The sequence below is a fragment of the Elephas maximus genome, chromosome 17 (assembly GCF_024166365.1).
Source record: "Elephas maximus indicus isolate mEleMax1 chromosome 17, mEleMax1 primary haplotype, whole genome shotgun sequence".
Classification (NCBI taxonomy): domain Eukaryota; kingdom Metazoa; phylum Chordata; class Mammalia; order Proboscidea; family Elephantidae; genus Elephas; species Elephas maximus.
This window is the reverse complement of record NC_064835.1, coordinates 16,199,199-16,227,102: the sequence shown is the minus strand read 5'-3', so window position 1 is coordinate 16,227,102 and position 27,904 is coordinate 16,199,199. Positions and strand designations below refer to the sequence as shown.

The following is a 27,904-nucleotide window of genomic DNA, read 5'->3' as shown; positions in this document are numbered from 1 at the left end:
GAGTTCATGTCCCCTAAGGTTACAGCAGCAGGCCAATGTGACATGCCCAGAAAAGCTGATTCCAGGACTAGAAACCACAGTGGCTTGTGAAGACCAAAGAGAAAAACCAATGATTCAACAAATATTTTCCCTTGGAAGGCCTCAACCTCTGGAAGAGTTTCTGAGCTGCAAACGCAGCAGAAGTGATGAAGTGGAGGAAGGCACTCCGCTGGGCAGAACAGGGGCTCCATAGTGGGATGATGGCTTCATCCCTAAAATTTCTCTAGTTTTCTGAATTTCTTTAATGTTTTCTGAAAACCTGTGATTTATTTTTCCACATTGGAACAAAAACAGCTTAAATATGTTGTGCCTGCTGAAAAGGAAAGAAAATGAGAGAGAGACAGAAGGAAGGAAGGGAGAGAGAGAGAGAGAGAAACAGAAAAACAAACGGGAAGGAAAGGAGGGAGGGAGGAAAGAAGGAAGAAAGAAACAAGACACAGAAAGGAAAAATCCCACACATTTTTTTCTGTTTGTATTTTATGTGTTAAAATTAACAAAATGGCTGGCAGTTTCCTCATTCCAGATGAGACGTGCTTACACATTTCTCTCAGGCAAGATTCTCTGGAGAGTCTGCTGGGAAACTGAAGCCTTCTTTTCTTTTCTGTCATGCTAAGCAAGGGGTGTTACCACAGATGTGCTTTCCAGCAGGAGTGTGGTCACCCCGTATCCAACATAAGCATCCTGAGTTACAAGGACAAGCAGTCCCGTTTCTCAGAGGAATGTCCTGTCTGCAACCAGGGTGAATAACACTGTCACAAGCACTAGCGCAGTTGAGGGACACTGCCCTGCAAAAGATGCCCACCTCTTCAACAGGGGAAATGGGAGGATAAAAAGCTACAGATATAATCAAGTTTTTAGTTGTCCTCAGAAACGGAGCTGAGGAAATGTCTACAGCGCAGAAGACAATAACACCGCCTGTTATGGATCGAATCGTGTCCCCCCAAAATGTGTGTCAACTTGCCTAGGCCATGATTCCCAGTATTGTGTGATTGTCTGCCATTTTGTCATCTGATGTGGATTTTCCCATGTGTTGTAAATCCTGCCTGTATGATGTTAATGAAGCAGGATTAGAGGGAGTTATGTTAATGAGGCAGGACTCAATCTACAAGATTAGCTTATGTTTTACACCAATCTCTTTTGAAATATAAAAGGGAGAAGCAAGCAGAGAGACAGGCAGACCTCATACCACCAAGAAACAAGAGCCAGGAGAATAGCGTGCCCTTTAGACTCGGTCCCTTTGCTGAGAAGCTCCTCGACTAGGGAAGATTGATGACAACAGAGATAGAAAACCTTCCCCTGGAGCTGTCATCCTGAATTCAGACTTCTAACCTTCTAGACTGTGAGAGAGAATGAATTTCTCTTGCTAAAGCCATCTACTTGCATTTCTGTTGTAGCAGCACTAGATAACTAAGACACTCTGCCCCCACTCCAAAAAAACTACTTAGTGGGGATTTTAGATAATGTGGTGAATAGAACACAGGTATTTTTCTCTTTCCTCCCCAAATCCCACTGAAATGAAAGGAAAGGAATAAAACTGATGTAAATCCACCCACAAGAGAATAAGTGATAGGGGAGGGAAAAAAAGATGAAAGAGAAACATCAAAAATGTTGAGAAAATAGTGTATTATTTTCCAACTGCTGTTTTTTTTTTTTTTGCACTAAGGTAGTACCACAGGTGGTGGTTTTAAATAACAGAAAAGTCTTCTCACAGTTCTGGAGGCTCTGGGGAAGGTCCTCTCTCGTCTCCTTCAGCTTTTGGCAGCTCCAGGTATTCCTTGGCTTTTGGCACCATATTTCCAGTTCCTGCCTCCGTCTGCACATGGGTGTCTTCCTCTGTCTTTCTGTTTGTGTCTCTTCTGATTTTATAAGGTCAGCAGGCATATTGGATAAGGGCCCACCCAACTCCAGGATCACCTTCTGTTACCTTAACTGATTACACCTTCAAAGACCCTGTTTCCAAATAAGGTCTCATTCACTGGTACCGGGAATTAGTACTTGAACATATCACCTTGGGGGACTCAATTCAACCCGTACTAGAAGGCAAGCAGACAGAGGAAAAGCAACCAACTGGTTTACCAAAGCCCAGGCACTGAAACCCCAGTGCTGACAGCAGCCACGTCAGTTCATGGAGAGGCTCAAGAACTAAAAACTACTAGGACAGCAAAAGGGGGAGCTGAGACTTAAAGTAGGAGGTTCAGGTGAAAATCTGTTGAAAAGCACAGTTAGATATGCAAGTTTCTCCTTCTGCACCCCCCACAGAGGTGCCAAGTTTGGCAGAACCAGACTTAGAGATAAGGGTCACAGCTGAGAGCAGAGCAACGACTAAACTGTAAACACAAGGATTCCCAAAGTCAGTGTCAGCTGGCTTTTGCTCTGAGGCTGCTCTGTTGAATCCTGAATGGGACACCCCTTACCCAGCCAGCACAGAGAACTCTGGCAGCCATTAGCCCACTAAAACTGACAAGTAGTTTAAAGATTCTTCTCTGGAGAAATAGAACCACCTCAGAGAAAAAAAAGCCTATAATGTTTGACACTTGGGAATCCCATAATGAAAAAGTCTACAGAGCAGTCTACTGTGCAACAAGCCCTGTTCACCCACAGTGTTGCCAAAGAGCTTTTCAGTATCTCTCTATCCAACATGAGACACTGGAGAAAAGTAAAAGTAAAACAAATGGAAACACAGACAAGTCAAGGATCCCTGTGATTAACATCCTCAGAGATGTAAGAGAAGACACTGTATCCATAAAGCAAAAATAGGATGTTATATACAGTATTTTAACACAAATAACGTGCACCCTCTGTGCCAACCACTCCCTCCTCCTGCCCCGTGAGGCGTTTTCATGAACATAGTATGCTAAGTTTTTTTACAGTAACATGTAAAAAAAATTGCCATAGCGGCGCTTATGAAAATACCTCTCGGGGAGGAAGCGGTTGGCAAACGCGCCTCACTTGCATAAAAATACGGTAAAAGGAATAGAGAATAGTAATGATAACAGCAGCATTTATTGAACATTCACTAGTGTAATGTGCCAGAGATGTACTAAAACTTATTTAATCTTTATAACATGCATTAAATATCATCTATCAAACCAAACCCAAATCTGTTGCTGTCAAGACGATTCCAACTCCTAGAGAACCTATAGGACAGAGTAGAACTGCCCCACAGGGCTTCCGAGGAGTGGCTGGTAGATTCAAACTGCTGACCTTTTGTTAATCAGCCAAACTCTTAACCATTGTGCCACCATGAAATAGGTTTGATTATTTTCCCCATTTTATAGATGAGAAGACTGAGGCATAGAGAGGATAAGGAACTTGCCAAAGATTATACAACTAGAAAGGGGTGTATTTGGTATTTAAATCCCTGCTTTTAACCACAACTTTATACTTTGTGCCCCTCAAGAGATCTCCTGAGAAAACTCTTAGAAATTAAGTATGTGGTAGTTTAAATTAAAAACCCACTAGAAAGTCAGGAAGATAAAGTTAAAGAAATCATTCATTTTGGAGAAAAAAGAAGGAGCCTTGTATGACATGGCATAAAAGATAAGCCAAATAGAGGATCGATCCAGGAGGTCCAGGATTTGACAGATAGGTGTACAAAGAGGAAGAAGAGAAATGGAAGGAATTATTTTTTAAATAGTACAGTAATATTTCCTGGCACTTAAGTGAAATGAGTTTCTAGATTACAAGGCCTAACTTAATAATGAATGAAAAAAAGACCTACACCAAAATCCATATTAGTAAAGTTTTACATTTCCAGGAATAAAGATTAGACCCTAAAACTTTCAAAGAGAAAAAGGAGGTCGCTTACAAAAGATTGGAATTAAGAATCTGACTCCTCAGTAGCAACTCTGGAAGCTAGAAGTCAAAGGACCTTTAGAATTTGCAGTGAAAATTTTATCCAACCTAACATTCTATATCCAGTCTAATAGAGTTCTGACAGTAACTATATTATCGGTTCTTCTTCTGATGCTAACTACCCAGAGTTAAGGTCAGATTTCATAAGTTAAAGGCACAGTTCTCCTGAGTGCCAAGTCAGCCCAAGATTTTAGACACCAGCTGCAAGTTAGGGAATTCACAGGCCACCTACACTTCTGACCAACTGGCTAAAATTTAGGGGTTCCCACTAACCCCTCTCAGGTTTGATAATATGCTTGAACAACTCAGGAAGTGGTATACTTACTATTACAGTTTTATTATTGCAAAAACAGGATACAAATTAGAACCTGTCCAAAGAAGAGACCCATAGGGTAAGGTCTGAGAGGGCCCCAAACTTGGAGCTTCCATGTCCCCAGGGACACATTACCCTCCCGGTGCATCCCTATCTATCACCGACCAGAAAGCTCACCCAAACTTCAGTGACCAATGTTTTTATTGACTTTTTTATATGTTGCCGTGATTGATTGAATCATTGTCCATGTGGTTGAACTCAATCTCCAGCCCTGCCCCTACCTCCCAGGTCAGGCTGATATCACATAGTGGATGTTTCTAGCATGTCCAGCCCCAACCATGAATCATCTCATTAGCATAAGCTGTCAGATGTGTTTGGTGCCTCCCATGAATAATCAAGGACACTCCAATCACTTGGGAAATTCCGAGGGTTTATAGGTTTTTTTTTTTATAGGTTACCTTCCAGGAACTTGGGACAAAAACCAAATGTTGGGGGTAAAGTAATCATTCATTCCACAGCCAGCCAAACCAAGACTGAAGTGTGAGACACAGAATGCACATGAACTGGTAACAAAGGTTACCTCTACAGCGGACCTGAGGGCCTGGTGTTGGGGAGAGACTTTTCACTGTATACCAGTTTGTTCTGTTTCAATGTTTCATGGGCTTATGTTATTACATTATTCAAAAAAGTCTTTTTTCCCAAAGAGCTTAAAGTGATGTTAATAATCAACTAGATTTGGGAACCACCATCTTAGATAATAAGGCACTTGGGTTATTTCTTGTTCACTACTCCTCTGCAGCAAGCAGGAAGTACATTGTGTTGGGAGGTTCAATTTATGCTCAGTCTCTTTCTTCCACACAAGGAGGAAGGGAGGTCAGCTGGAACCAGTTCTCAGAACTAATGAAGCTGCAAAGAACATCTGGAAGACAATTCCCTAGCCAGACAAACCCAAGTTCTCGGATCATTTGAATAAACACATGAACGAATGAATGAAATGAGTCATTAGAGTCATTTGGGTGTGAGTGAGTGACAGGAAGAAAGTAAAGTTGAGGGAAATTACTTGACAGGACTAATCCACGCTTGCTGAGACTTGCCATTTTCCGCCAGGATATATACCACATTTAGGAAGCCAAACTGCAATGCTGGGTCTATTCTTGCTATCTTAAATAATGAGAGAACTGGAAGTCTGGTAAGTAGCATACAGACCAAGGTCCAGGTTTCTGATTGTCATTGTCTATCTCTGGGAGAAAGGACTCACTGAGATGTTCCCCATGAAGCATAACACATTTGCTAATGTTCTTTTCACACTCTTGATCTAAGAAGTATCTGAAAGCTTGTTGCAGTCTTTAAGAACTTATCTAATACACTAGTTATTTTGGTTGTGTGTATCAAGCCAATTCTGACTCATAGTGACCCTATATGACAGAGTAAAACTGCCCCATAGGTTCCCTTGGTGGTAATCTTTACAGGAGCAGATCACCAGGTCTTTTCTCCCACAGAGCTGCTGGTGGGTTTGAACCACTGACCTTTCAGTTAGCAGTTGAGCATGTCCCCATTGTACCACCAGGGCTCCTAATCAGAAAAGTAGTGGGGACCTCACAGAGTTGTCCTGATTTACATTAATTCTTGAGTGTATTTCTTAGCACACAGTAAATGGCATATAGTAAACATTCAATAAATATTATATATTGTTAATATTTTCAGGTATTTTTAAAATTTTTAGAGTGCTTTCAGATAAACTACAGCTAAACTAGAGTTCCCCTTATTCTGCATAACAAATCTGTTTATTCAGTGGACTTTAATTATTCACCTGATTCCAGTTCTCGGTTGCCATGGATCCCTAAAAACTGACTGTTGCCCTGTTACTAGTAAGTCTGTATCTATTTTTCATTTTCCCTTTCTTTTCAGATCTCTCTGGTGAAGGTAATAAAAGATTTAGATATAGAAAGTGACTCACATTTGGAATGAGGCAAGGCTATAAATAGGCACGTCAATGAAATAGGTTAGCGTCTGGTCTCCTTTGAGTCTCAGAATCAAAGGCACACATCCTTGCCTGGTCTGTGTACCTGGACAGGCATGCTTGTAGGGGCTTCGACAGGTATGTATGTGTGTGCTTTCATGCATGTGTGAATGTGAATACATGCATGGAACATGTAACAGCATATTACTGAGGATGGTGGGATAACAGCTGTATTCCTGAATGACAGAGCGATCCCTGTAGACAATGACACTGGGTGAGCATCCTTCCCCTGACAATGACTACTGGAGAAATCAGAATAAAACGTTGCTCCCAGAGAGTCAAAGGCCACCCAGTCTATAGGACAGTGGGACAGTTTACATGCTGACTATATGCTATTACTGACTTCCCTCCTTTCCACCACCAGTCTCTGAGAGCTTACCAGGACTAAGGGGCCACAGCGATGTTCCACTCTGCCAAACTCTGAGGTCAGCTCTGCGATTGGTTTGCTAAGCGGTCAGGCTGCCATTCCCAATATCTGGAATGTTTTTGTCTGCCATTTATACCTGCTATAATTCCAGCTATTCTTTAAGGCCCAGGTAAAATTCTGCCCTTTCTAAGAAGCCATCCCTGATCACCTTAGTGATCTTCCTCGTCCGCATTCCCATAGTACCTTCCGACCCTCACACTGCCTTGAGCAGAGTCTGTTTGGGGGCCTGTTTTCTTTCTCCGTTAGATCGTGATGCCTTCATAGACAAAAGACCACGTCATTCATCTCTGTATCCACCAGCAGCACCTAGTATGGTAACAGGAGTGCCACTCATTCATATTTGTTGAACAGAGTACACTCCTGGCTACTCCCCCATATAACAAAAAGCCATTGCCATCGAGTCGATTCTGACACACAACTATATTGTCAATGTTTCCGTTAGTTTGTGGCACTCAAAATCTGAAGCATCGGAGATAGGCGTATGTTTAAGGAAATGCTTTAGAAGTCAGCATCCATGAATATCATACGATATACAATAAAAGAAATTTGATGCGAACAGTCTTGTCAAGATCTTGGAACACTTTTGCTGTGACTTCAGATTCCAGTGATAGTAAGAGACTATAAACAATTTGATATATTTCAACTGGCTAGTTTTAAATATCAAATCAGCCTGCAGTGAGGACAAGGATCTAGATGACCTTCTGCTGGGCTACCCAAGCTTGAGATTCTAGGTTACAGATAGCCCGAGCATTCCAGGGTTTTGTAGTTCAGTCAATTATTGGCCTAGACCAAAGGCTAATTTCCAGATGGAAACTCTCAAGAGTTCTTCTGCCAATCCCTCAGCCCCCTTAAACCATGTGAGACAGATTTTTGTTCTTTCCTTCTTTACCTTTTCTTATGATTACCTGGAGACAATATTTTACAGCATCTGAGTAATTGATGTGTTTCATAGTAAAATTCTGCATTAAAAAAAATTTTTTTTTGTTGGTTTTAGACTTTAGTAAGGACAGCTAACTCTTTTAAAGACAAGGTAAACATCTGTTTCAGTTGGAAAAAGTTTAAGCAGTTACCTTATGAAAATAGTGTATGTTTCTATTTCCTAGAAAACGTTCCTCTCAAATGTCTCACCACCTTTTCTGAGATTCCATTTTTTCCACGGACTTTGAAAATTTGCAAATGTAGCAAATGACCACAAATGGCAAGTTTAAACACACAGTAGTCTGCAATTCTTTGTCAATTATAATCCTCATTACTAATAATAAAAGAATTGCTTTAGGGGTGAGGCTCAGTGAATCCTCCCTAAGTAAATTCTGCCCCCTTGTGGATAAAGACATTTACAGACAGGAAAGAAATACTACAGCTGCTTGGGCCAGTTCCCTTTAGTTTTTTCAAAGAGCCATTCAAGAACTAGATGGTGCTGGGCTACCACCAATGACTGCCCTAACAAAGAACACAACAGAGAGTCCCTGATGGAGCCGGGGGGAAAAGTGTAGTACAGAACTCAAATTCTAGTAAAAAGACCAGACTTAAAGGTCTGACTGAGGCTGGAGGGACCCCAGAGGACATGGTCCCGGACTCTCTGTTAGCCCCAAACTGAAACCATTCCCAAAGCCAACTCTTCAGACAAAGATTAGACTGGACGATACGATATAAAATGACGCTGGTGGGGAGTGTGATTCTTAGCTCAAGTAGACACGTGAGACTAGGTGGACAGCTCCTGCCTGGAGGTGAGATAAGAAGGCAGAAGGGGACAGGAGCTGGTTGCATGTGCATGGGAAATACAAGTTGGAGAGGAGGAGTGTGCTGTCACATTATAGGGAGAGCAACTAGGGTCACATAACAATGTGTGTATAAGTTTTAGTATGAGAAACTGACTTGAATTGTAAACTTTCGCTTAAAGCACACACATACAAAAAAAGAGCCCTTCGACAATCTTTAAAAGTAGTGTAAAGGATGGACCAAAACTAAACCCTCTGTATCAGTTGTGTAAGACTAGCTGGTGGTAACAAAATATACTGACAGATAACAGTATGCATTTCCATCTTATACTTTGCATCCCATTCAACTAGGAGAGTGACTTGAATATACTAAGCACATGGTAAATATTTCATAGATTATTATAGTTAGAACGGACTTTAACTATTGAGTTCAACATCCACTTAGAAGGATCCCTGACATACCCCTACTTGAATGAGTTCTGAAATGGCAAACTCAATAAATGATACGGCTTATCCTCTTATCTCAACTCGATGGCACTGGGTTTTTTTGGGTATCCTCTTATCAGACAGGACTGTTAGAAAGTCTATCAGCATATGAAACCCAAATGGAATACGTCTTTTATGAAAGAATCACATAATTTCAGTCCTGCAAAGAGGTGCTAGAGATATCCCAGTCTATCATTTTTTGGTTGAATCTGTTATGCCATCTGGACCTGATTCTGCTCTCTGGAACAATATCCAATAAACCTATTACTTCTTTTGTAGCCTTTGAAATGTTGGAAGATGGTTATCATGCTGCCCCTTGGTCTTTCATCCTGTTAACTGCTCACCTATAATTCTGTCAGTCATTCACATATAACATGTTTTTCAGACTCTGGTTACAACCATCTGAATGCTAACATTTTTGACAAGGTCCCCCTCTGTTTGTAGCATCTAGAACGGAACACAGATGTTCTGGATGTGATAACTTGGGGTGTATAAAGTATGATGGAGCTGTTCCTCCCCTTGCTTGGGAAATCACCCTCTACTAATACAGCCCCAGACTCTTAATCTTGTAGTCCACCAGGTCCTCCATGTCTTCCCCACTCTGTACTTGTGTTTAGCTGTTGTCATTGGTAGGTGCCGTTGAGTTGATTTCAACTCATAGCGACCCTATGTTCAGCAGAACAAAACACTGCCTTGGTCCTTCGCCATCCTCACGATCTTTGCTGTTTGAGCCCATCGTTGCACCATAGTGTCAGTCTATCTCATTGAGGATCTTCCTCTTTTTCACTGCTTCTCTACTTTACCAAGCATGATATCCTTCTCCAGGGACTGGTCTTTCTTGATAACAGGTCCAAAGTATGTGAGGCAAAGTCTCGCCGTTTGTCTCCATTAAGTGTTTTGCTTTGGCTCAGGATTGCAGCCAGCATGATAATTGTAAATCTCAAATGAGTACAATCAGATTAGCTCTGCTACCTAGCTCTGCATCTTAGCCATTTAACATGCTTGGTCTCTGTCTCCAATCAGCCACTTTCAAGGTAAAAACAATGACCTTGGGTGTGGGAAAGAAAATAGAATCAAAATCAGAGGTGGCCTCAAGACCCCACAGTGCCATCATCAGCTATGTGACCTTGGCCAAGTTGATGGGATTCTCTGATCCTCAGTCTTCTAAAACAGAGTTGATAACACTAGCTCATTGTGTAATCATGGGCTCCAATGAGATAATGCATTTGAATGGGCTTAGTTAATTACACATTGTTAAATAAATGTAAGGTATTATTAACTGTTAGCTCTTGAAGAGTTTAAAGGAGAAGAGACTGTTAGCATCTTTGTGTTACCCGCTCGGGTGCTAACCAAAAGGCGAGCAGTTCGAATCCAACAGCTACTTCTTGGAAACCCTATGGGGCAGTTCTACTCTGTCCATAGGGTCGCTATAGGATGGAACGGGTTCGGTTTGGTTTTTTCTGTTTGGTGTGCCAGATAGGTAAAGAGCTCAATACAACTTTTTAACATTGATAAATACATGCAAAGTACATATTGAGGCAGTTTTTCACAGTGGTGAAGGGAGATGAGTTGATACTTTTTTTTTTTTTAAGTAAAATCTTTATTTTCAATTATCAGTTGTTGTTAGTTGCCGACTGGTGGCAACCCCAAGTGTGCAGAGTAGAGCTGCTCCATAGGGTCGATACTTCTGTCAGCCTCTGTTTAATGTGAACATTTCCCAACTACAGTCCACGAGGACAATGCTCTCCTTTTTTCCTCTTCTCCTCTGTACTCGCCTCCAGCTCCTGCGCCCTTCCTCCTCCCACTCTCTTCCTCTTCCTCCTGTCACTCTCTTGCTCTTCTCAGCCCCACCCCTCCCCCATCCATCTCCTCTTCTTCCCATTCCCCCTTTCTCCCCTCTGCCTCCCCTTTCTCTTTCTCTGAATCCAACCCACAGACTGGGAAGGGGGAGGACGCTCAGTATCTGCCCCCACCCACCCACCAAAGGCCGGCAGCTCAGACCACCGCCTTGGTCCACTGATTTTAAGGCTCCAGGAACAAATATGGACCCCCCCGCCGTGGGGGCAAGGGAGAGATAATGAGGCACCACCCTGGTTCCCAATGTCTAAAATTTCACTGAAGCTTCATTCCTTTAGCTTTAGACTTTGTCTAAATATCAGACATATGCTTGTATTTGAGAAGACATTAAATCCTATCAGTCATTTAGCAGCTCATAATGAAGGGCATTTCTTTTCTGCAGATTCTCATAAAGGCTGCAGGCTCAAGAGATCCTGGGGTTGGGCTGGGCATGAGGCTGTGAAGGCAAAATACGCAGAAGAGGAACTTTACTAGTTAACAGTTCTGAGAAGGGCGAGCACAGAGCCCCAAGGCCAAGGGCCAATCTGCTTGGTTCTGTGGCCTGGGATGGGGGCTGTGCCTCCGGTCCCCACCGAGCCAGTTCAGCTATTATTTGGGCTGTGCCCAGGGGCTGAGTCTGAGCTGGAACAACTGGGGGCCAGCCCCCACGTGGTAAAGGAAGCTCTTCAGCCTGAGGAAGGCTGACAGGAGAGGACAGGTCCTGCCATTCCCTCAAGGTGTTTCCTTCACCTGGAATACCTGCCCTGCCCTCAACTTTGTACAGTAAAAACGTATCTGTCTTTCCAGAACTAACTCAATCCCACTTACTCATCCACGTCTTCTTAATCACTCTAGCTAGAAATAATCTCCCATACAATATTATTAATTTGCTTAGGCATCATAATGACTTTTTTTTTTTTTTTTTTTGGTACTTTAGATGAAGGTTTACAGAACAAACTATTTTCTCACCAGTTAGTATAGACATTGTTCTATGACACTGGTTAACAACCCTGTAACATGTCAACAATCTCCCTTCTCAACCCTGGGTTCCCTATTACCAGCTTTCCCGTTGCCTCCTGCCTTCCAGTCCCTGCCCCAGGACTGGTGCACCCCTTTAGTCCCATTTTGTTTTATGGGCCTGTTCAATCTTTGGCTGAAGGATGAACCTCAGGAGTGACCTCATTACTGAGCTGAAAGGGTGTCCGGGGGGCCATACTCTCAGGGTTTCTCCAGTCTCTGTCAGGCCAGCAAGCCTGGTCTTTCTTTTTGAGTTAGAATTTTGTTCTACATTTTTCTCGAGCTCTGTCCAGGACCCTGTATTATGACCCCTGTCAGAGCAGTCAGTAGTGGTAGCCAGGCACCATCTAGTTGTACTGGCGATAAGGACTTTTTGATTGTGTAGAACATTCTTATTGTCAGGAAATACTTGTTGAAATATTTAGAGGTCAAGTGTCACGCTGTCTGCAACTTCCTTTCACCTGGTGCTGTGAAAAAGAGAGAAAGACAATATGGCCAAATATTAACAGTTGACTTCCAAACTCCTCACAATACTGATTCACCTCCTCGATGTGTTTTCTGGTTTTCCTTGTCTTTCCAAGTACAGCATGTACAATTCTTAATAATAACAACTACCATTCACTGAGTATCTTCTATATGCCATTTGCCAGTGCTAGAGTCTTTACAGTGTTCCAGAAATGGTCTGTGAGGCACACCCTCAGGCTCGTATGTACACATACACATATACCTACGACAGAATTATATGTATATGAGTCTAGAAGTCAAGAGACCTTTGAGTGAGCCACTCCTCTCTAGACCTCTGTTTCTTTTCTTTCTTAAATTTTATTGTGGTAAAATATATATAACGAAAAATTGCCATTTTAACCATTTTAAGTGTACAACTCAGTGGCAACAATTACATTCACAATGTTGTGCTACCATCACCAATCTCTGTGGCCAAAATTCTTCATCACCTCAGAGACTCTATACCCATTAGGGAATGGCTCCCCATTTCCCTCTGTCCCTAGTTCATGGTGACCTCTAGTCTACCTTCTGTCTCTATGAATTTGCCTTTTCTAGGTATTTTATATAAGTAAATTCATACAATATTTCTGTTTTTGTGTGTGGCTTATTTCACTTAGCACAGTGTTTTCAAGGTTCATCCATGTCATAGCATATATCAAGACTTCATTTCTCCTTACAGCCGAATAATATTCCACTGAATGGATATACCACATTTTGTTAATCCATTCCTCTGTTGAGGGACACCAGGTTGTTTCCACCATTCGAAGGCCTCAGTTTCTTTTTTTTATTATTATTTTTATTGTGCTTTAAGTGAAAGTTTACAAATCAAGTCTGTCTCTCACACCAAAACTTATATACACCTTGCTACATACTCCCAATTGCTCTCCGCCTAATGAGACAGCCCACTCCCTCCCTCCACTCTCTCTTTTCATGTCCATTTCACCAGCTTCTAACCCCCTCTACCCTCTCATCTGCCCTACAGGCAGGAGATGCCAACATAGTCTCAAGTGTCCACCTGATCTAAGAAGCTCACTCCTCACCAGCATCTCTCTCCAACCCGTTGTCCAGTCCAGTACCTGTCTGAAGAGTTGGCTTTGGGAATGGTTCCTGTCCTGGGCTGACAGAAAGTCTAGGGGCCATGACCACCAGGGTCCTACTAGTCTCATGAAGGCCTCCGTTTCTTGACCTACAAAGTGAGGGCGGTTGATTAGATTTCCAAAGTCCTTTTTCTTTTTCTGACAGACATTGATAATTTTGATTTTCATAAGACTTTTTCAAATATTCTGGGTAAAGCAAAACACAAGAAAATTCTCTTCCCATTCAGGTAAGTGAACAACTGGCTAAAAGTGGAAGTCACCCCTTCGTGGGTGCTCTGCACGTACTTACACAACTCCTATGCCCAACATGGAACAACCTACTTCAGCACTTTAACCTTGTTACTTGTGAACTGCATGTCTACACAGCCTGGTACACAACAACTTGGTTCTAAAAAGAGAACCTACCTGTTCTCAACCTCTGCACCAAGCGCTGTGGCTTTACCTGCTGGGCCTTGGGGACTCTTGGGTGCCTGTGTTCATGATTGCAGCCCTGGATGATCCATTCTTTGGGAAGAGTAACCATGGGACTTAGCTGTGAGATGCAGGCAACTTGTACCCTGTAGGCACTCAGGAAGCATTTAAGAAGCAGACTAATTCTCTGTTAGGGAAATAGAGAAATAAATAGATTTTTTAAAAGTAGCATCCTAGTTTCTATTAAAAATTGCTCTGCCCCATCTCCTTAAAAAGAGGTCTTGAAGGCTCCGGAGAATTGTTAATAAAATGTAAATGCCCTTTAGAGAGTAAAACTTTAATCTTAACTGAATGTAGGCAGTCGTCAGGACTCTATGGGTAGAGCAAATGTTTAAGCTCTTGACTAGTAACCGAAAGATTGGCTGTTTGAACCCACCTAGAGGCACCTCGGGAGGCAGGCCTGGCAATCTGGTCACAGTCATTGAAAACCCTACGGAGCAGTTCTACTCTGCACACATGGGGTCACCGTGAGCTGGAATCGACTTGAGGGCATCTAATAACAGTAAGCAGCAGTCATCACAAAAAAAGCCCCTTCTAGTAGGGAAGAAGGTGAAGGGAGAGGAACTAACGTCTTAGGGGAAGACGCCTACTTGCCATCACTGTGCTAAGTGCTTTACCTAACCCGCCCCCCAAAAAAAAACCTAGGAGCCCTTTAATTCCCGATTTGCATATGAGAACACTAAGGCTCCCAAAGGTCCTTTGATGAGTGCTTGAGTTGTATGCAACAGCCCCCACTTAGGGAGAAGCAGCAGCTTTCATGAATGCATGTCAGGTGTGCACAAGGGGGCAGCTGTCACCACTGCCAACTTTCCCCACCTCTTCCCAGAGTCAAACGCTGCAACAAAATCCCGGACGCCCAGTGGAGGTGATTTTCCTACTTGCGGTTAGCTCTGCCACTAACTAGCTTTGTGACTTTGACATTTCACTTATCTGGGCCACAGTTAAGGCACAATCTCTAAGGTCTTTCTTAACCAAGATGAATCCTTAAATACCAAGGGAAACCAAGACCCGTCCCTGGGTGGTTGGACGGCCCCTTCCCTCTCACCCGCTGGGGGGGCAGACGTGTGCTCGCTAATCCCCGGGAGCGCGCAAGGCCTTGGAGTTATATGCAGAATTCGGGCCCCTGCACACTTAGGCTCTGGAACAGAGGTGTGGGTTAAAAAAAAAAAAAAAAGCAGAAGGACCTCAGACGGGGTTAGCCTCCTCCAGTTGTCAGGGGAGCGAGGTTAAAGGAGGACACGGCGTTCTGATTCGAGGCCTATGCGCTCTGACCTGGAGGCTTCCTGCTCGGTAAAGTCATTTGTATTCACCGAGGGGCCCCTTCCGGCACTGCTGGATTTGATTCTCGTATGGTATAAATAGAACTTGGCTATCTGCCAACGCACACCGCCCACCATTTGTTCCCTTCGGTTTGGGACATCAACCAAATCTGAGCTTTTGATTCCCCCTAGTGGCTCAAGCTGGTAACTTTCATGGTTAATTCTTTCCCTTCATTTATTCAATGTGTGCTAAGCACCAATTCTATGCACCAAATTGGTGCTGGGTTTTCTAGCTTTGCCTGGGGTGCGAGGCTCTGGTTTCATTTGAGCATTACTTTGTCCTATGCAAAGTAATCAAGAGCAGAAACTGGAAATCTTTGTTCCAAGCTTAGCTTGCCAGTTGCCATCAAGTCGGCTCCAACTCATGGCAACCCCACGTTTATCAGAGCAGAACTGTGCCTCATAGGGTTTTCACTGGCTGGTTTGTCAGAAGCAGATAGCCAGGCTTTCTTCCCAGGTGCCTCTGGGTGGCCTCAAACCCCCAACCTTTCAGTTAGCCACCAAGCACGTTGAAGGAGGATGGGTGAGATAGTTATTACCAACACTGAGTTGTGGGACCTTGGGCTAACTCTTTTACCCCTGGGCCTCAGTTTGCTTATTGGTTAAATGAGAGAGTGGGTTAGATTCCAACCAACTCAGCAGTTATTTATGGAACACCTACAGTGTGTGGGACCCTGGGCTACATGCTACAGGAATGTAGTTACCAATGATACTTAGCCTCAAAGAGCTTACAGACTTATGGGAGAGTCAGACATCCTAGAAGCCATATAAAACCCTGGGTGGGAGCAGCAGAGCACAGCTGAACCAGCGAGCTTGAGCTCTGCAGGGAGGCATATCTGGGGTCACATCCTTGTTCTGGTCACTTCTTGCTGTGTGACCTTGAGCAAGTTGCTGACATCTACAAATTCCGTCAATACATTTGGAGACACTATTCACAATAATAAAAAGATGGAAACAACCTAAATGCCCACCAACAGATGAATGGATAAACAAATTACAGTACATACAATGGAATACTATGCACTGATAAAGAACAATGATGAACCCTGGAAACATCTCACAACATGGATGAATTGAGAGGGCATTATGCTGAGTGAAATTAGTCAGTCACAAAAGGACAAATATGGTTTAAGACCACTATTATAAGAACTCAAATAAAGGTTTAAACACAGAAAAAAGTATTCTTTGATGGTTACAAAGGTGGGGAGGGAGGGAGAGGAGAACTCACTAACTAGATAGTAGACAAGGATCAACTTTAGTGAAGGGATGGACAACACACAATATGGGGGAAGTCGGCACAACCGGACCACAGCAAAAGCTAAGAAGCTTCCTGGACACATCCAAACACTTTAAGGGACAGAGTAGTTTGGGCTGGGGCCTGGGGACCATTGTTTCAGGGGACGTCTAGCTCAATTGGCATAACAAAATTTATTAAGAAAATGTTCTACATTCCACTTTGGTGAGTGGCTTCTGGGGTCTTAAAAGCTTGTGAGTGACCGTCTAAGATACATCACTTAGTCCCATCCTGCTTGGAGCAAAGGAGAATGAAGAAAGCCAAAGACACGAGGAAAATATTAGCCCAAAGGACAAAGTGACCACATGAACCAGAGACTCCACCAGCCTGAGACCAGAAGAGCTAGGATGGTGTCCGGCTACCACCAATGACCGCCCTGACAGGGAACGCAACAGAGAGTCCCAGACAGAGCAGGAAAAGAATGTAGAACAGAACTCAAATTCATGTAAAAAGACCAGCCTTAACGGTCTGACGGAGACTGGAGGAACCCCCGAAACTATGGCCCCTGGAAGCACTATTAGCCAAGAACTGAAACCATTCCCAAAGCCCACTCTTCAGACAATAAAATACTGGTAAACAGTCATCAATACTGTATCAGAACTTTAGCCAGGTACTAAGAGAGAGAGAGATTAACACAAAGGAGGAGAGAAGGTGGGCTTGGCATGAAAAGTTACTGATAGGATACTATTCCTGGAAAAAGATGAAAGTTAGAGGTAAAGAAGGTCAAGAGTCAGGCAACACAACAGAGAATCCCTGAGGAACGTGCTTCTTAGTTCAATCAGATATATGAGACCAAATGGGCAACTCCTGTTCAGAGGCAGGATGAGGAGGCAGAAAGGGACAGGAACTGGTCAAATGGACACAGGGAGCCCAGAGTGGAAAGGGGGAGTGTGCTGTCACATCGTGGGGATTGCAGCTAATGTCACAAAACAATATGTGTACAAATTTTTTAAGGAGAAATTAACTGTAAACTTTAACCTAAAGCACAATTTTAAAAATTAAAAAAGATTTAGAATAAAATAAATTTGGATTACAATGGTTTCTTTTTAGGGTTGTTTTGAAAATTCAATGAAAAAAAGGTAAAGTGCCCAGTGTAGAGCCAAACCATATAGCAGGTGCTCACTGAATGGTATCCACTCTCATAACGGTTTCAAGTTCTAAGCAGAAATAACTGCCTTCTTGAGAATGTCAGTAAGACCCTACTAGTTGCCATCAAGTTGATTTCAACTCATAAAAACCCCTTGTGTGTCAGAGTAGAGCTATACTGGATAATGTTTTCAATGGTTGATTTTTGGGGGAAGCATATTGCCAGGCCTTTCTCCCAAGGTACCTCTGGTGGACTCAAACCTCCAAACTTTCAGTTAGCAGCTAAGCACATTAAACATTTGCACCACCCAGGGACTCCCAGTAAGATTCTGTGGTTCTTGTTAGCTACCACCAAATCAGCCCTTGACTCATGACAGCCTCACACACAATAGAATGAAACACTGTTTGGTCCTGTGCCATCTCTGTGATTGGCTGCAGAACGGACTGTTGTGATTCATAGGGTTTTCAGTGGCTTATTTGCAGAAGAAGGTGACCAGGCCTTTCTTCCTAGTCTGACTGAGTCATGAAGCTCTACTGAAACTTGTACAGCATCATAGCAACACACAAGCCTCCAATGACACACGCTGGTGATGGTGCATGAGGTACACTGACCAAGAATGAAACCTGGATCTCCTGTATGGACTTCTACCCCTGAACCACCAGTGTCGCCCGCTAAGACCTATAAGAGGCTTATCCCGTTGGACCCGACGGCTGCTTCTCAGACCCAGAAGATTCCTGTGGTCTCCTTTCTTTGCCACAGAGCTTGGGTACTCTAGCTGCTGCCTCTGTTTGGATGGATGCCTCTGGGCTCTACCCCTGGCAGTTTCAGCCCAATCAGCCTTGCTGTAGAGTGAATCACACATTCACTTTGCTCTTCCTCCTTTCATTTCCCTGAAGTAAAGGGTAAGAATCCAGGCCCTATCCCTTCCCACGGATTTGCTAATCAACTTAGAGAAAAGAACAGGGATTGAGACAGTTGGTTTATATATATAGGCTCACTATGAGTCAGAATCAACTCAACGGCAACAGGTTTGGTTTTGGTTTGTTATTCACATGCTTCCTGGTCTTTAGCTCTTAAACTCCTCTGAAGTAGCTGAGTGAGTTGGCTCCAGGAGAGAGGACTTCATACAAGCCCTGGCACTTAGGACTGTGCCAACTTGGAGGTTGTCTGATTCTGTTTTTTTTAATACTGATCTTCTTTATTACTGGAAAAGAAGATAAAGGAGGATCCAGAGCTTAAGCACACCTTGAATGCCAGACAGATCATACCTACAAGTGATGTTTCATCCCATCAGTCATCAGTTGTTGTTACGTGTTGTCAAGTCAGTTCCAACTCATAACTGCCCTATGAACAACAGGAGGAAACACTGCCCGGTCCTGTGCCATCCTCACGGTCATAGTTATGCTTGACCCCATTGTTGCAGCCACTGTGTCAATCCATCTCGTTGAGGGTCTTCCTCTTTTTCGCTGACTCTCAACTTTACCAAGCATGATGTCCTTCTGCAGGGACTGGTCCTTCCTAATAACATGTCCAAAGTATGCGAGATGAAGTCTTAACCATCCTTGCTTCTAAGGAGCATTCTGACAGTACTTCTTTCAAGACAGTCCATGATATATTCAATATTCTTTGCCAACACCATAATTTAAAGTCATCATTTCTTCTTCAGTGTTCCTTATTCCTTGTCCAGCTTCGACATGCATATGAGGCTATTGAAAACACCATGACTTGGGTCAGGCACACCTTGGTCCTTAAGGTGATATCTTTGCTTTTCAACACTTAGGTCTTTTGCAGCAGATTTGCCCAATGCAATGCGTCTTTTGATTTCTTGACTGCTGCTTCCATGGGCATTGATTGTGGATCCAAGTAAAATGAAATTCTTGATAATTTCAATCTTTTCTCCATTTATCATGATGTTGCTTATTGGTCCAGTTGTGAGACTTTTTGTTTTCCTTATGTCGAGGTGCAATCCATACTGAAAGCTGTAGTCTGATCTTCATCAGTAAGTGCTTCAAGTCCTCTTTACTTGCAGCAAGCAAGCATTGTGTTCTCTGCTAATCACAGGTTGTTAATGAGTCTTCCTCCAATCCTGTTCTTTATATAGTCCAGCTTCTTGGATATTTGCTCAGTATACAGACTGAAGAAGTATAGTGAAAGGATATAACCCTGATGCACACCATTCCTGACTTTAAACCACACTGTGTTCCCTTGTTCTGTTCAAATGACTGCCTTTTTGTCTATGTACAGGTTCCTCATGAACACAACTAAGCATTCTGGAATTCCCATTCTTCTCAGTGTTATCCATAATTTGTTATGATCCACACAGTTGAATACCTTTGCATAGTCAATAAAACACTGGTAAACAGTCATCAACACCATGGATTTAATAGTCAACATTATCAGAACCTTAGCCAGGTACTAAGCGAAAGAGATTAACAGAAAGGAGGAGAGAAGGCGAGCTTGGCATCAAAAATTGCTGATAGGATACGATTCCTGGAAAAAGATGAAAGTTAGAGGTAAAGAAGGTCAAGAGTCAGGCAACACAACAGAGAATCCCTGATGGAAGCAGAACAGCGGGATGCAGACCTCAAATTCTTGTAAAAAGACCAGACTTAATGGTCTGACTGAGACTAGAGGGACCCTGAAGGTCATGGTCCCAGGACCTTCTGTTAGCCCAAGACTGGAACCATACCCAAAGCCAACTCTTCAGACAGGGGTTGGACTGGACTGTAGGGTAGAAAATGATACTGGTGAGGAGTGAGCTTCTTAGCTTAAGTAGACACATGAGACTATGTGCGCAGCCCCTGTTTGAGGCAAGATGATAAGGCAGAGGGGGACAGGAGCTGGTTGAATGGACACAGAGAATACAGGGTGGAGAGAAGGAGCGTGCTGTCTCATTAGGGGGAGAGCAACTAGGAATACGTAGCAAGGTGTATATAAGTTTTTGTATGAGAGACTGACTTGATTTGTAAACTCTCACTTAAAGCACAAGAAAAAAAAGAAAACCAAAAGTGGAACTGAATTTTTATTGGCTAAAGGAAGGAACAGGATCCAAATAAGGTAACATGAAATTTTGCTATGGGCTAGAAAGGGCTTTCTCGTATGTTGAAACCGTCTATGATATGAAACTAAAGACTGGAAGGTACAAGGTGGTTGGACAAGAGAATGTGTGTCCCTAAGAGAAGCAGGAAGTACCTAAAAAAGTCCATTGCCCCAGGAGGCATTTCTGCCTCTACTCAGAGGTCTGTGAGAGGAGTCTTGTCTCTAGGAGGACTCCAAGGAGTAACCTAAAGACCCAGGCCATGATCTGGTATCTGGACCTGTTCTGGGGATAGAGGCCAGCCCTTGCCTTCTCTTTTCCCACATACAGTTTTTTTGTTTTTTTTTTTTGTGGGATAACTCATAGTAACTGAGGAACCTGACACATTTTAGCCCATAGGGAGTGGCTCAGTGGGTGGGCACAACAGATGGGACAGGAATATTTCTAAGAGTTTTATTTACAAGGCCCAACTCAAATGAAAAATGAGTGAATAAAGCAATGTCCAGGGCCCTACCTGGGGGGCTGTGTAAGCCTCCACGGGACCTCCAATCCTGTTCTTTATATAGTCCAGCTTCTTGGATATTTGCTCAGTATACAGACTGAAGAAGTATAGTGAAAGGATATAACCCTGATGCACACCATTCCTGACTTTAAACCACACTGTGTTCCCTTGTTCTGTTCAAATGACTGCCTTTTTGTCTATGTACAGGTTCCTCATGAACACAACTAAGCATTCTGGAATTCCCATTCTTCTCAGTGTTATCCATAATTTGTTATGATCCACACAGTTGAATACCTTTGCATAGTCAATAAAACACTGGTAAACAGTCATCAACACCATGGATTTAATAGTCAACATTATCAGAACCTTAGCCAGGTACTAAGCGAAAGAGATTAACAGAAAGGAGGAGAGAAGGCGAGCTTGGCATCAAAAATTGCTGATAGGATACGATTCCTGGAAAAAGATGAAAGTTAGAGGTAAAGAAGGTCAAGAGTCAGGCAACACAACAGAGAATCCCTGATGGAAGCAGAACAGCGGGATGCAGACCTCAAATTCTTGTAAAAAGACCAGACTTAATGGTCTGACTGAGACTAGAGGGACCCTGAAGGTCATGGTCCCAGGACCTTCTGTTAGCCCAAGACTGGAACCATACCCAAAGCCAACTCTTCAGACAGGGGTTGGACTGGACTGTAGGGTAGAAAATGATACTGGTGAGGAGTGAGCTTCTTAGCTTAAGTAGACACATGAGACTATGTGCGCAGCCCCTGTTTGAGGCAAGATGATAAGGCAGAGGGGGACAGGAGCTGGTTGAATGGACACAGAGAATACAGGGTGGAGAGAAGGAGCGTGCTGTCTCATTAGGGGGAGAGCAACTAGGAATACGTAGCAAGGTGTATATAAGTTTTTGTATGAGAGACTGACTTGATTTGTAAACTCTCACTTAAAGCACAAGAAAAAAAAGAAAACCAAAAGTGGAACTGAATTTTTATTGGCTAAAGGAAGGAACAGGATCCAAATAAGGTAACATGAAATTTTGCTATGGGCTAGAAAGGGCTTTCTCGTATGTTGAAACCGTCTATGATATGAAACTAAAGACTGGAAGGTACAAGGTGGTTGGACAAGAGAATGTGTGTCCCTAAGAGAAGCAGGAAGTACCTAAAAAAGTCCATTGCCCCAGGAGGCATTTCTGCCTCTACTCAGAGGTCTGTGAGAGGAGTCTTGTCTCTAGGAGGACTCCAAGGAGTAACCTAAAGACCCAGGCCATGATCTGGTATCTGGACCTGTTCTGGGGATAGAGGCCAGCCCTTGCCTTCTCTTTTCCCACATACAGTTTTTTTGTTTTTTTTTTTTGTGGGATAACTCATAGTAACTGAGGAACCTGACACATTTTAGCCCATAGGGAGTGGCTCAGTGGGTGGGCACAACAGATGGGACAGGAATATTTCTAAGAGTTTTATTTACAAGGCCCAACTCAAATGAAAAATGAGTGAATAAAGCAATGTCCAGGGCCCTACCTGGGGGGCTGTGTAAGCCTCCACGGGACAGGGAGGCATTATGGCAGGGGACAGAGCATAGGACTGCCCGTTAGTTCTGTGGGAACATCCTATCATATCCTGAAGTCAACAGCCTTCAGTCCACACTGTGAATGCAGTCACCATCCTACAATTCAAGACAAAACACTCTTTGATTTTGAGACCTTTCTTTCTCCCCCTTAGATCCAGCCAGTTGCTGTGTGCTCTGTCCCCATTGCCATTGAGTCAGACTCATAGCAACCCTATAGGACAGAGGAGAACTGCCCCATAGAGTTTCCAAGGAGAGGCTGGTAGATTCACACTGCCGACCTTTTGATGAGCAGCGGTAGCACTTAACCACTGTGCCACCAGTGCCTCTCAAATCTGCCCTTTGTCATTTATCACCTTTACTACTATTCTGGGACAGTATCTCTCACCTGGAAAATTTTAACAGCTTTTTACAAATGCATGTCTCCGTATCTTCCCTTTCCTGTGCATTTTATACAGGGCTCCTAAATGTCTCCCCTTTAAGCAAAGCACTGGGTTTGCCCATTACGGTAAGGCTCTTCATCACATAACTGCCCCGCCCTTCCAGCTTTATTTATTACTGCTTCCCAACATTTATTCTCCACCCCAGCCAAGCTGAACTATTTGTTACCATTCACTGAGTACCAGAGCTCAGCTGCTATCCAAAAGGTCAGCCGTTCAAATCCACCAGCCACTCCTTGGAAACCGTATGGGGACAGCTCTCTTCTGTCCTATAGGGTTGCTATGAGTTGGAATTGACTTGATGGCAACAGGTTTGATTTTTTTGGTTTGTATTGAGTACCCCACTCTGTGCTTTTGCTCACGTTGTTCCCCCTCACCATCTCAACACCTTTCCTCACCTTCTATTTCTATCCATATGCATTATATTTCCCAAAGCCCATAGTGGATACTACCTCAGTCATGATTAAAAAAAAAAAAACTGCCTTTTATACAAAGCCACTAAGTGCTAAACACTATAGTAGATGATTTGCCTAGTGAGGTTCTAACATTTACAACAACCCTTGACGGATTTAAGGTTTTCACGAATCCTATAATGAATGGCTTATAATTTCTCTCTTCTCTCTGATCATGACACCAATTTCCCCTTATATTACAGTATTTGTGTAGTTGGCTTCTCATCCTCCTAAATGCATGCTAGTGATCAGTAACAATTGTTGGACTGAAGATCCTCGTTTGCAAAATAAGAAGGCTCATCATTAAGGTTTTCTCAGATAGCTATGATTCTATGACTTCTAGAACATGAGGAGCTGGGCACCTCTGTGCCTTGTTTCTATGATTATTGTCCTTTTGGAAGCCTCTGCTAATAGGGGAGATCAAAGACTCAGTTGTTGCCAACTGAGTGATTTCATTGTTCATAAAATCCTAGTAAGGTGGGAAAGACAGGCATTAGTAAGAGCGTAATTCTGGGGGTTAAAGAAGATGTGATGAGTTTGGTTAATGGAGGAGCCAGCATGAGAACTTGGGCCTTCTAGCACTTCTCGTGTGGGATTCTTCTAACACCTGGCACTGAACCTTGCCCACAGGAATATCCAATAATTATTTGCTGTTAAATGTGTTCCCTAGTTTTACTGAAAATTTTGATCAAAGATCCTGTAGAATTCGGATCAAAAGGGGGAAAAATGCAGAGCAGAATTTCAAATTCTCATGGACTATAGATTTTCTAGAGCCATGGAGGGCAGATAAACCCCTAAAACTATTTTCCTGAGATAATCTTTAAACTTAAACAAAAAATATCCCCTGAAGTCATCTTAAAACCGAACAGTAGTTTAGCTTAACTAGTAAAAGAGGTCTGCCTTGAGCATTGTACACGTTCAAGAACTATCTATATGGGATCAAATTGACAACAGTAACTCAAAAGATTAGATAGGAACTTTGGGGGCCAGTGAGGTTATGTCAATGGGAGAGGAACAACTCAGAAAAGGAGGGTGAGAATGGTTGCCCAACTCAAAGAATATAATCAATGTCACTAACTTGTACATGTAGAATCTGTTGGATTGGTGTATATTTTGCTTCTCAACAACAACAAAATAAATAAAATTTAGGGAAAAAACAAAAGAGAGGCATGACCACTAGTCCTGTCCCAGAAAAGCATTATTTTTAATTGGCCAAATTTGAGTATCTGTAGGCTGGGTAATAGTGTTGTATCAATGTTAATTTCCTGGTTTTAATATGTGTACAAGAGAAAGGCTTTGTTGTAAGAAAATGCCCGCTGGAGTATTTAGAAATCATGAGGCATGATTTTGCAATTTACTCTAAAATGTTTCAGAATAAAAACTAATAGCAAACAAAGCCAATGTGGTAAAATGTTAACGTTTGAAGAATCTAGGTAAAGGACATATGGGAAATCTCTGTTCTGTTTTTGCAACTCTTCAAAATAAAAAGTTTAAAAATGTTTATTTCAAAATAAAAAAGTTAATGTTTCTTTCAGAAAAAAATATGTTCCCCATTCCCTGCCAACCGGTTTCTCTATCGCTCACTAGAGGTTTTCCTCTTCCAGTTTCCTGCTATGTTGGAACCTTGGGAACTCACACTGAGATCAAGAGAGTGGCAGAGGAAAGGGTCACTTTGCCCTGTCACCATCAGCTGGGGCTTCCAGAGAAAGACACCCTGGATATCGAATGGCTGCTCACAGATAATGAAGGGAACCAAAAAGTGGTAAGTATATACACCCGGCTGAAGTCACTCCTTCCTCTTATCCTCCTCAACCTCCTATTTGCCTTTTTACAAAATATGTAACAGAAGCTGATTTTTAGACTTTGCTTTTTTGGAGCTGTTCTTTCCTCACTGTCTTTTCAATACACCAACTCAACAGTTTCTACACGTACAATTTAGTGACATCGATGACATGGCTTACTTTCCTGGCTTCGCCGTAACGAAGTGCCACAAAGTGGGCGGCTTGAAAGAACAGAAGTTTATTTTCTCACAGTTCTGGAAGGGAATTTCAGGCTCATCATTGGAGCTTAGCCTGCTTACATAACTGTCTATACCACCTTGTTATGTTGATAACTGCTTGTCTTTCTGGTCTCTTAGTACAGCGTCCTAAGACTCTCTGTTTCCTGTAGGATGAGGTCACCTTAACCTCAGCATGTTTATTACAACTTCTTGGGCAGTCCTAGAGATGATACACTCAATTCTGAATGAAGTAAAGAGCCCATCATCCTCTACTAAAATCTGAGAGTGACGCCACGTATCTAACTTTCAGACATGTGTTATCACTTGAACTAAAGAAAAAGAGTTGCTTGGTTATGCAGCCAAGTGAATATAAACTTTAGGAATTTGTTGGTATGAAAAAGGCCACTGACATGGCCTTAAACAGTCTCCAGTTGATAACTCTGAAGTAAGGATTGTCATTTATTCAGTCATTCAGATTACACAAATTTATGCTAGTCACCAGGATTTCAGTAGTGAACAGGAAGGACATCATAGTTCCTGACTTCTTGGAGCTTACAGGGAAAAGGCATTCAATAAATATGAAAATGAATAAAAAAAAAAAAGTAGAAAGCAATAAATGTTAGTTAGCTATGTGCCAGGCACAATTCTAACCGTTCAGCACATATTATTTATTTTAATCCTCATGACAAAGATTATAGGTCCCGTTTTACAAATAAGGAACTGAGACACACACACACAAGTAACTTGCCTAAAGTCACCCATTTTACATTTTGATATTAGGCACTCTGACATCAGTGCCTGGACTCTTAACAACTAAAAAACAAAAAACAAACAAACGAAAAAAAACCAATTGCCAACAAATCAATTCCTACTCATAGCAACCCCATAGGACAGAGTAGACCTGCCCCATAGGGTTTCCAAGGAGAGGCTGGGGGATTCAAACTGCCGACCTTTTGGTTAACAGCTGAGCTCTTGACCACTGTGCCACTAGGGCTACTGTTGACCACTAGCTAGTTCTATTTTCATAAATAATTTGAAATTGTAATATGTGCTACGAAGGAAACATGAGAATGTGAGAATGTGGGGAAAAAAAAACTATTCCAGACAGAACTATTTATGCAAAACCCTGGTACGGGAAAAAGCTTAGGAAGTTCTAAAAGATCAAAAGTCAATTTGGTTAAATTTAATAAATACTCACTGGGCTCCCACTATACACATCCTTGGAGGAGCTGATTGGGGAGATAAATGTACAGAGACAATTTCAGAACCAAGTGACAAATACCATGATAAGCAGAGTGTCCTAGATGAACACAAAAAACAATTTCAGAACCAAGTGACAAATACCATGATAAGCAGAGTGTCCTAGATGAACACAAAAGAGGAGCCATTGACCAAGAGTCCTTAGAGAGGGGAGAGGTCAAGGAAGGCTTCCTGTAAGAAGGGGCAGCTCATTTGAATCTTGAATGAAGGACTTGCCCAGAAGGGGAATCACAAGAGCACAGACACAGAAGCTGGAAAATCATGAGCCACTAATACAGGTAAAGTGCAAAATAGAAACCTGCAGAGATCGGCAGGCAGAGTGAGATCATGGAAGACCTTAAATGCCATAGTAAAAAAAAAAAAACAACCCAAGTCCACTGCTTTCTAGTCCATTGATTCATAGCGACCCTGTAGGACAAATTAGAACTGCCCCAAAAGTTTTCTAAGGCTGTAATCTTTACGAAAGCAGACTGCCACATCTTTTTCCAATGGAGTGGCTAGTGGGTTCAAACCACTTTTTTTTTTTTTTTAATAATTTTTATTGTGCTTTAAGTGCAAGTTTACAAATCAAGTCAGTCTCTCACACAAAAACCCATATATACCCTGCTTAAAAAAAAAAAAAAAACCACTCCCAATTACTCTCCCCCTAATGAGACAGCCCGCTCTGTCCCGCCACTCTCTCTTTTCATGTCCATTTCACCAGCTTCTAACCCCCTCCACCCTCTCATCTCCCCTCCAGGCAGGAGATGCCAACATAGTCTCAAGTGTCTACCTGATTCAAGAAGCTCACTCCTCACCAGCATCCCTCTGAAGAGTTGGCTTTGGGAATGGTTCCTGTCCCGGGCCAACAGAAGGTCTGGGGGCCATGACCACTGGGGTCCTTCCAGTCTCAGTCAGACCATTGAGTCTAGTCTTATGAGAATTTGGGGTCTGCATCCCACTGCTCTCCTGCTCTCTCAGGGGTTCTCTGTTGTGCTCCCTGTCAGGGCAGTCATCGGGTGTAGCCGGGCACCATCTAGTTCTTCTGTTCTCAGGATGATGTCGTCTCTGGTTCACGTGGCCCTTTCTGTCTCTTGGGCTCATAATCGCCTTGTGTCCTTGGTGTTCTTCATTCTCCTTTGATCCAGGTGGATTGAGACCAATTGATGCATCTTAGATGGCTGCTTGCTAG

At 42.7% G+C, this 27,904-nt stretch overlaps 1 protein-coding gene across 1 annotated transcript in view; it reads left to right on the top strand.

Annotated features, from left to right (window-relative positions):
- The window catches only part of CLMP (CXADR like membrane protein), a 134,650-nt gene that overhangs the window by 79,600 nt on the left and 27,146 nt on the right, over positions 1-27,904 (top strand). Inside the window, exon 2 of the mRNA XM_049856430.1 lies at positions 25,079-25,236. Within this exon, the coding sequence (XP_049712387.1) occupies positions 25,079-25,236 (158 nt within the window). The remainder of the gene's footprint in view (positions 1-25,078; positions 25,237-27,904) is intronic.